The following is a 10,109-nucleotide window of genomic DNA, read 5'->3' as shown; positions in this document are numbered from 1 at the left end:
AGCAAAAGAAAATGATAAAAACTTCAAAAATTAAAATCCTTCCAGATGTAGTTATGTTACTACATGTGCTAGTTAAGAAAAATTAAAAACTTAAATTTGGACTTGTTTTGCAAAAAGTGTAGGGAAAATGTAAAATGGCTATAACTTTTGCATACGATGTCAGAAAAAACGTATAATATATCAAAATGTTCAGCACGAAAATCCGCATCCGCTTTTGACCGCATATGGCCTGTTTGCAAATTTTTAGAATCCTCAAATTCTAGAAGGAAAAAAAGTTATACTCAAATTTAAGTTTTTTTTTTGAATTTTGGTCAAATCTGATCAAACTACTTATTCTTGAAGTATTAGTGTTACTAAATAATTATTCAAGAATATTAGTGTTACTAAATAATTATTTTAGTTTTTTGGAATTTTGGTCAAATCTGGTCAAAATGTGATCAAACTGTGGTCAAACTGTGGTCAAACAATGGTCAAACTACTTATTCAAGAAATATTAGCGTTACTAAATAATTATTGTTTTTTAGAACAATAGTTTTAAACTCAAACAGTGAAATGTGTGACTTCATGCTCAAGCTAAACTCCTGAGGTTTAATAGGATTGACATCTTACTATTGTCAGGAAAACAACAAGTGCAGACTTGGAAACAAGGGAGAATAGAACCCGGAAATTAAGCGTGCTCAGGCTGGAGTAGTGAGAGGATGGGTGACCGTCCGAAAAGTTAGATGATTTGGAATGATGAGGGGTGATTAGAGATTAGAGATTAAATTGAGCAGCAATGAGGGGTGATTAGAGATTAGAGATTAAATTGAGCAGCGATGAGAAATGATTAGAGATTAAAGGTTAAACTAATTCAGAAATTTGAAAATTCGGGAAAAAAATTAGAAAAAAATCAAATTTTTTCCAAAGCACGGGTTAGTAGTAGCGCGGGTTTTTACCCATGCTACTACTAACGGACGTATCAGTAGCGCGGGCACCCACGCTACTAATATACCTAAAACTCGCGCTACTGCTAGGCTTTTCCCTAGTAATGCTTCTCCGCCCGACCACGTCCGCTTTGCCGCCGTGTGCAAGTCATGGCGAGATGTCTTATCGTGGAAACCGCCGCAGCCAGCTCTCCCGTGGCTGATCCTCTCACCATACGAGGATGGCACGGCAAAGCGCGTGTTCTGCCCGGTGGATGGCACGGTGTTACGCGTTCCTCTCCCGGCCAAAGCGATCGGCAAGCAGTTAGTCGGATCCCATGTTGGTAGCTGGATCATCGTTGCGTCCACCGATAATGTTGCTACCTCGCTGGTGATCGTGAACCTCTTTTCTGGCATCGAGGTGCCACTTTCCGCCAAGCAACAAAGTATCTTAGATGAACCTGGACACACGACCTCAGACATCAGGAAGATCATCTTCTCAGAGGACCCCACCTCGAATCGCTGCATCCTTGCTGCCATCTTTACAAACAGGACCACGAACGGGGTGTGCAGTGTTGGACGCCGAAACCGTGGGTGGTCGATGTCAATACAGCATGTCTGCTTCTCGGACATTGCCTTCTGCCATGGTAAGCTCTATGGCATAAACAACAATAACAGCTTATTCAAGTTCAACCTTCGCATGACTAAAAATGGTGCATCGGTGGTCACCGCCACATACCCTCTGCGCATCCAAGAACCTAGCGGCACATATTCGTGGGGGCACCCCAGGATCAACTACATTTTCAAGCACCATGACAAGCTATTTCTGGCACAAAGGACCAAGTGGTCACAGGGGGGTGAGCTTTTCTTCAAGGTGTTTGAGCTCATCAAAATTCACAATGACAAGACAACCAAATATGACTACAAGTGGGCAGAAGTGATGTCATTGGACGACCATGCCTTGTTTTTGAGTGTGCCCTACTCCAGATTTGTGCACGTGCCAACAGGCAGTCATTACAATGTGGAGAGAAACCGCATCTACTACAGCCATCCCCACGCAATCCACATCGGGGATGTCATGCAACTGAAAATTTGTGCCAACAATGGCAACCATATGTATTGCACGGAAGACCGCAAAATCAGTGGTGTGGATAGGATCACGTCGTTTAGATACTCCATGGCCAATGGTCGTCATACTCTCATGTGGGTCATCCCTCCGAACTTCTAGGCACTTTGCAATATGTATTCTGAGCTATATTATACTTAGTTGCCTGATTTTTTTTAAATCTCAATTACTTTTACTCCAGATGTTGGATACGAAACTTGTGTTGTGGCAGTTTTGTTTTCCCTAGCGGTACCTTTCGACCAACAGAAGAATCGAGAGATCAATTGTCAACATTCCTGTATTAATTCTCGCCTTCTCAGGCGTTGTGTGCAATGGACTGGCTGGTAGCCTGGTAGGCTTTGTATATAGCTGCAGGCATTTATTAGCATGAGAATTCATAATGCCAGTAGAAATTAATTTGCATGCTAAATACAATGTTATGTACCTATTTTCAACATTGACTACGCACATGAGCATGGTCCCACCATATGTGCAAAAAATTTCACTCATTCCAGCTATATTTTTCCTTGGTAGTCGCAACATGTACAAGTATATGTGATAATAGGCCCTTTCGTAATAGGAACCTTTTGCAACATGTAGAAGTTTCACTCATTCTAGTTATATTTTTCCTTCGTAATAGGAACCGTTTGCAAACGAAATCATTCCATTTGCCCGCCTATAATTGTGCTCTTTGCAAAGGAAAATATTCTATTTTCCCTGCTCCATCGTTTCAACTGTCCACTTAATTGCCTCGCAATGCTAGAATCCTATGATAGCGCAGAAGAAGAGAGGCATCTATTCCTTTGATGAAATCATGTTAGCTTTTGATATGCTGCCAGCGAAAATAGCACTGGATTCTGATCATGGGACGCAAGAATATTTGCATCAGTTCAAATGATGAATTGAGACAGAAGCCGATGGATCCTATGTCTATCGATATATTCAAGTAAAGAGAAATGATAAGATCTTCAAGAATGGGATTTGGGACGCTAGAAGGAAGCCATGCACCTCGCCGCCCCTTCCAAGCACCAAGACCACTCCCCCGACATCAACACCCTCATGGTTGCACTCTCCGACACGCCCGACGCCTGCAACCACGCGGCCCCACGCATGACCAACTAGCAGCCGACTCCCCCAGGCCGTAGGAGATGTGGTGTGGCGGCGCCGCTTGAGCCCGGTGCTAGGGAAAAGGTGAGGAGACTTTCTCCCGCTGACAGGTGGGACCCACTCCTGCCGAAATCATACTGGACAGATTTCTGTAGTAGCTAAAACCAGACAAAAAAACGCAAAAAATAAAATAGCCTACGTGGCACGTGAGTCACCATCAAATTGGGGGAAAATGTGGGACATGGGGCACATGTGGTAGAATGTGGCACAAAGTCAATCAATGGGGGTACAAATTGAGAATTTTCTCAAAAACGGGTAAAATCTGTCAATTTGATGAAACATGGGGTAAAATATGAAGTTAACTCACGGGGATGCTACCTTGACCATTTTTAGCCAATTTTTTCGAACCTGATTTTTAGCCTATTTACGTGGATGATGTCCAACTAATGTACACGCCTGTAAAGCAAATGAGATTGATTAAACAAATGGCCGTCCACGAGCTCGGCACTAGCCTCTTGTTTAATCATCCCACGCTGTAGACAAGCTCCAGCGCGAGTGGATTTTTCCTGCTCCACGCGCATCTCCTCCACACCAGTCCACGTGCGCCAGCCTATCGCGTCACCGTCGCTGAGCTCCAAGATCCATCCATGGCGGACGCCATGACGCTCTCCTACCTGCCCCTCTCGCTTGCCACGGTCCTCTTCGTCCTCGTCCTGCTCGGGAACCTCAGGAAGCGCCGGCGTGAGCGCGGACTCCGGCTGCCGCCGAGCCCGCCGTCCCTGCCGGTCATCGGCCACCTGCACCTCTTCAAGAAGCCGCTCCACCGCGCGCTGGCCAACATCGCCGCGGCGCACGGGCCGGTGCTGCTCCTCCGCTTCGGCTCTCGCCGCGTGCTCCACGTCGCCGACCCGGCCGCCAACGAGGAGTGCTTCACAGCGCACGACGTGGTCTTCGCCAACCGGCCCCGGCTCCCCTCCGCGCGCCACCTCTCCAACGGCTACACCACGCTGGGGTCCTCCAGCTACGGCCCCAACTGGCGCAACCTCCGCCGCATCGCCACCGTCGAGGTGCTCTCCGCGGGCAGCCTCCTCCGCTCCGCGGCCGTCCGCGGCGACGAGGTGCGCCTCGCTGCACGCCGCCTCTTCCTCGAGGCCGCCGCCGCCGGGGCGTCGGAGCCGAGGCCCGCGCGCGCCGACGTGAAGGCGCGGGCGTTCGAGCTGGCGCTGAACGTGGTGGCGCGGATGATCGCCGGGAAGCGGTACTACGGCGGCGAGGGAGACGTGCCGGAGTCTGAGGCGGAGGAGGCCGCCAGGTTCCGGGAGATGGTGCGCGAGTACTTCGCGATGCATGGCGCGTCCAACCTGCAGGACTTCCTGCCTGTGCTCGGCGTGCTGGACATCGGCGGCGCCAGGAGGCGGGCGGTGCGGCTGGCCCGGAAGCGCAACGAGTGGGCGCAGCGGCTCATCGACGAGCACCGCGCCGCCTTCGACGATGGCGAGGGGAAGAGCCGCCGCGGCAGGACGATGGTCGGCGACCTGCTGGAGATGCAGGCGGCCGATCCGGAGGCGTACAGCGACAAGGTCATCAGAGCGCTCTGCCTGGTGAGTAGAACAAACTCTCCATCAGCATTTATTTAGGCTGCATTTCATTAACGAGCAAAGCATTCGTCATTCGTCAAGCTATTTTTTCCGGACGCGGAGTTTTGGCTCCCGAGCTCATCTGCACCCACGCTCAGAAAATAAAATCAAAACAAATACTAAAAAAGTTTAAGAAAAAATCAAATTTTTTTGGGTGGTAGATAATTTGACGCATGAGGTGCGCTCCAAAATTCAACTTATTTGAGCATCTGAGCAGCTCTCTGGCAAAAAAGACAAAATCAAGGTCTGTAAAAATATTTACTGTTCACGCACTGTTTTGACCCGATTTATCTTTTTTGCCGAGAGCTACTCAGAGTCCAAATAAGTTGAAATTTGGAGCGGACCTCATGCGACAAATTATCTATCACACAGAAAAAAGTTGGAATTTTTTGAATTTTTCTACTCCCTCCGTTCCTAAATATTTGTTTTTCTAGACATTTCAAATGACTACTATATACAGATGTATGTAGACATATTTTAGAGTATAGATTCACTCATTTTGCTCCGTATGTAGTCACTTGTTGAAATGCCTAGAAAGACAAGTATTTAGGAACGGAGGGAGTAGTATTTATTTTGATTTTTTTTCTAAGCGGGAGCAGATGAGCCTGGGCACCAAAGTGGATATCCGATTTTTTCCTTGCTTTTTATAAAATAAAGAAACTTAAGAAACAAACAAACTATTTTCTCCGATCTAAGTACTTCCTTCATCCCAAAATTCTTGTATTATATTAGTCTAGATATGAATGTATCTAATACTAAAACTTGACTTGATACATCCGTCTTATATTAGTCTAGATATGAATGTATCTAATACTAAAACTTTTTTTTGCGGAATCTAATACTAAAACTTGACTTGATACATCCGTATTCGGACAAATCTAAAACAAGAATTTTAGGACGGAGAGAGTAGCTGTTAAAATTAGTGTTGAGAATCGTGATGGAATCTTTGAGAGGCAGTCCAGTCCACTGACTTGGTTGGCTATTTAATTTTTTTTTAAAACGCAGACGCCAGATGCGTCCGGCTTTAAATTAATAAAGCCACAAACGGTAGAGTAGCAACACCACAACCAACGATACTACAAGGACACAGGCCATCCCGGCCAGCACAGCGGATCGACATAACAAAGTTCAGGCCCGACTTAACAAACTACTACCGCAATACAGGGCAGCGCCCGTACAAAGCACGCAGGCTCGTCAAGCGACAAAAGGGACCATGCATGCGCGCCATGGTCAACGCTTCCTAACCAGCACATAAACTTGCATCAGACGAAGTTGGGCGGTCTGTAGCATCTCAGCATCCCTGCGCTTCCCCAACGGACTCCACTGTTGCAAGAGAAGATTGCATTTGAAAATGATGTTAGCCGGATGCGAAGGAAAGGTTCAGGTTCCTTCAATGATGAATTTGTTCCTAATTAGCCACAACGCCCAGAGGAGAGCCCCAACACAACTCCACATAACCCTTTTTGGGCGACCGTGGATCGAGCCAAGGAGTTGGGACAGCTCCGCAGCCGATCTAGGGTCCCATTGGACACCCGCCGCCTCCCTGACCGCGCTCCATGCAAAACGAGCCAGAGAGCATGTGAAGAACACATGTGTGGCATCCTCGGGAGCCCCACACAGCGCACAAGGGCCCGTGGCCGGGCCGTTACGTTTGGCCACATTAATGGAGGTGGGCAGCTTATCGCGGAATAATTGGCACATGAAAAGCTTGATTTTTAGGGGCAGCCGCGCTTTCCACAGGCCGGTGCTCGCGTGTTGCACCGACCCTCGACACAACTTGCGCTACAAGGAATTGATCGAGAATTTCCCGGAGTTGGTAAGCGCCCAACTTACCGCGTCCGGTTCCCCTGACAGGGTGGTCGGCCCGATGAGTTGCATCATACCCGCAAGGCTAGCCTGCTCTAGCCCCGTCAACTCACGTTTGAAGTTAATCGCCGGCGGGGACGGCCCGAGTGCCGCCGCCACCGTGATCTCTGGCTCGACAGCAATGTCGAAAAGCTCCCGAAATTCTGCCCAAAGGGGTCGGGCCCCGACCCAATGGTCCGTCCAGAAACGGGCAGAACGTCCATTCCCGATGGCAAACTTTGCCCCCATGGCAAATGCCGGTTTGATCGCCTGCAGGTCGTTCCAGAAGGGGGATCCCCTCGCCCTCCCTTCGAAAAAATTGCCCTCAGGAAAGTACTTGGCCTTGAGGAGATCGACCCACAAGCCCGTAGCCTCCTGGGCAAGTTTCCAGATCCATTTACACATCAAGGCTATGTTAATGAGTCTGAAATTGGTGATCCCAAGGCCTCCCAAGGCCTTGGGTCGACACACCCACGCCCATTTCACCATATGGTATTTACGATTTGGGTCGGTTCCTTCCCAAAAGAACTTAGCGCGGGGTGTATCAAACTTCGCATGAACCCCTTCCGTGAGCAAGAAAAGGCCCATGGCAAACATAGGCAAGGAGGAGAGGCTGGAATTCGTGAGAATTAGCCTAGCAGCCTTGGAAAGGAATTTCCCTCTCCAGGGGCACACCCTCCCACGAACCTTCCCACACAAAGGATCCCAATCCTCTATAGTGGGTCTTTTAGTGTCAATAGGCAGGCCGAGGTACGTAAACGGAAACTTGCCTACTTTGCAATTAAACAGATCCGCTATACGCCTTCCCTCCTCCGACTCCACCCCCATCGCGATCAGCTCACATTTGTGAAAGTTGATCTTAAGGCCCGACATAAGTTCAAAACTAATCAGGATCGCCTTGACCGAAGCGATGATGTGCATGTCCGGGCGGAACATCAGCAACGTGTCGTCCGCGTACTGCAGATGCGACACTCCCCCAGGAATGAGATGGCCAACCAAACCCTGGATATGGCCAGCCGCCATAGCTCTTGTCAGCATCGCAGACAGCGCGTCAACTACGAAGTTGAAGAGCAACGGAGACATGGGATCTCCCTGCCTAAGCCCGCGTTTGTTCCTGAAGAAATGCCCTATTTCTCCATTCATCGAAACAGCGGTTTGGCCCCCCGAGACCAATTGCATTACCCGGTGGACCCACACCGCGGAGAAACCTCGACCCAAAAGGACCTGGCGCAGAAACTCCCAGTTAACCCGGTCATACGCCTTCTCGAAGTCTAGTTTCAGAAGAACCGCCGGTTCCTTTGTACGCTTTAGCTCATGCACATCTCCTGGAGAGCAAGAGGACCCTCGAGGATGTTGCGCCCGCGCATGAACACAGATTGGTTGCGGTTGATCGAACGTTGGGCAATCGGGCCTAATCGCGTCGCGCTAGCTTTGGCACAAATCTTAAAAGGAACATTTATGAGCGCTATAGGGCAGAACTGTCTAATGTTGTCGGCCCCCTGCACCTTCGGAATGAGCGAGAGGACACCAAAATTAAGGCGAGCGATGTCAACCGTCCCACGCATAAAGCCCTTGCAAATCTCTATTTAATTAGGTGGCTCAGGAGCTTCATTTGGTCGTTCATCCATCCTAATCACATCCTTATCGAATATTGTCAACTAGTCTTCCCCTCCTCATCTTCAGCACCCCAGGAAAAAAAAACAATTTGCCAGCCGTTGTCACCCAAATTTCCTTTATGCCGTTGGAAAACGACTACTCCCTCCGTTCCTAAATACAAGTCTTTTTAGAGATTTCAATATGTACTACGAATGTGTATAAACTTACTTTAGAGTGTAGATTCACTCATTTTGCTCCGTATATAGTTCATATTGAAATCTCTATAAAGACTTATATTTAGGACTACTTACAAAATACTCCAAAAATACATATCTTATGTCAGACTTTTATGTGTGCATTATAATGAAGCAATTTTCAAATACTTTGCAACAGATGCAGTATTATTTAGCCCATGTGTTTGCTAGTGATTATTTTTGTGTAATACATGTAGTTAGCTTCAGTGCATGGCATGTACTCTCTCCGTCCGAAAATACTTGTCATCAAAATGAATAAAAAAATATGTACCTAGTACTAAAATACGTCTAGATACATCTCCTTTTATCCATTTCAATGACAAGTATTTTCGGACGGAGGGAGTAGGTAACAACCAGTCTACCAGATTATCCATTTAAGGTTTCCCAATTTGCCTGCTACACTATGAACTGAACATCATAGGTCTATAATTAATTTATGAACTGAACTATTTTCACCAGCTTCTTACGATTTCCCACGAATTCTATTGACTGCTCAGAGCACATTAATTAATCACATTATCCAGCTACATTTTATCTTCATTTTTCTTTTGCTAAGTATCTTCATCATCATCAACAGCTCATCATGTCAATCTTTGCTGCAACAGAGCATCCTTCAAACCGGCACGGACACCTCGTCGAGCACCATCGAATGGAGCATGGCGGAGCTGCTCAACCACCCGGACGCCATGGCAAAGGCGAGGGTGGAGCTCGACGAGGTCGTCGGCACGGGGCGCCTCCTGGAGGAAGCCGACCTTTCCAGCCTGCCCTACCTCCAGTGCATCATCAAGGAGACCCTCCGGCTGCACCCAATCGCCCCGCTCCTCGCCCCACACGAGTCCTCCGCCGCCTGCTCCGTCGCAGGCTACGACATCCCGGCGGGAACCATGCTCCTTGTCAACGTGCACATGATGCACAGGGATGCGCTCATGTGGGATGAGCCGACAAGGTTCTCGCCAGAGAGGTTTGAAGGCGGGAGGGGCGAGGGAAAGTGGATGCTGCCATTCGGAATGGGGAGGAGAGGGTGCCCTGGCGAGGCGCTAGGCATGAACATGGTCGGGCTCGCTGTCGGCACGCTGGTGCAGTGCTTTGAGTGGAGGAGGGTCGGCGAGGAGGTGATTGACATGGCTGAAGGGTCAGGGCTGACCATGCCCATGGCTGTACCTTTGGAGGCTTTGTACTGGCCTCGTGCAGAGATGACACCGGTGCTAAGGGCACTCTAGGAAAGGAACACGGGCTGTTCATTTCTGAGAGAATTCACTAATAAAAGCGCAATTTTGGGAGGCAGGAGAATCAGGAAGTTACCTTTGGTATCATCAACTGCTCTTAATCACAAGCAGACCAAGTAGAATGTATACTCCAGCACGAGTGGTTCTTAGTTCATACCAGATCACAAGATGATCATGTAGAATGGATGTTCCAGCGTCAGTAATTCTTAGTTCGTACCAGATCCAAAACCCTGTTACATAGGAAGAACCAGAGTTAGGGAGAAGCCACTATGAAAAAATTTAGACGTGCATGAAGAAAAAATTACGGAAACTAGGAGTGGAGACAGTAGACTAATAATGCATCTCAAGCACAAAGAAAATCAACTGGAGCTCCTAAACATGATATACAAGAAATAAAGTTGGGGTATGGCAGAAAGAGATGGATCTTCCTGCAAAAA

At 48.1% G+C, this 10,109-nt stretch overlaps 1 protein-coding gene across 1 annotated transcript; it reads left to right on the top strand.

The window, feature by feature from the left end:
- The first annotated feature begins 3,444 nt into the window (after window positions 1-3,444).
- On the top strand, window positions 3,445-10,109 carry LOC123043353 (cytochrome P450 81Q32). Its single transcript, XM_044465767.1, has 2 exons — window positions 3,445-4,715; window positions 9,052-10,109. The coding sequence occupies exons 1-2, from the start codon at window positions 3,762-3,764 to the stop codon at window positions 9,664-9,666; spliced, it is 1,569 nt and encodes a 522-aa protein (XP_044321702.1). The 5' UTR covers window positions 3,445-3,761; the 3' UTR covers window positions 9,667-10,109.

This window comes from Triticum aestivum, chromosome 2B (assembly GCF_018294505.1).
Source record: "Triticum aestivum cultivar Chinese Spring chromosome 2B, IWGSC CS RefSeq v2.1, whole genome shotgun sequence".
Classification (NCBI taxonomy): Eukaryota; Viridiplantae; Streptophyta; class Magnoliopsida; order Poales; family Poaceae; genus Triticum; species Triticum aestivum.
The sequence above is the reverse complement of the archived record's forward strand: the minus strand, read 5'-3'. Positions and strand labels throughout refer to the sequence as shown.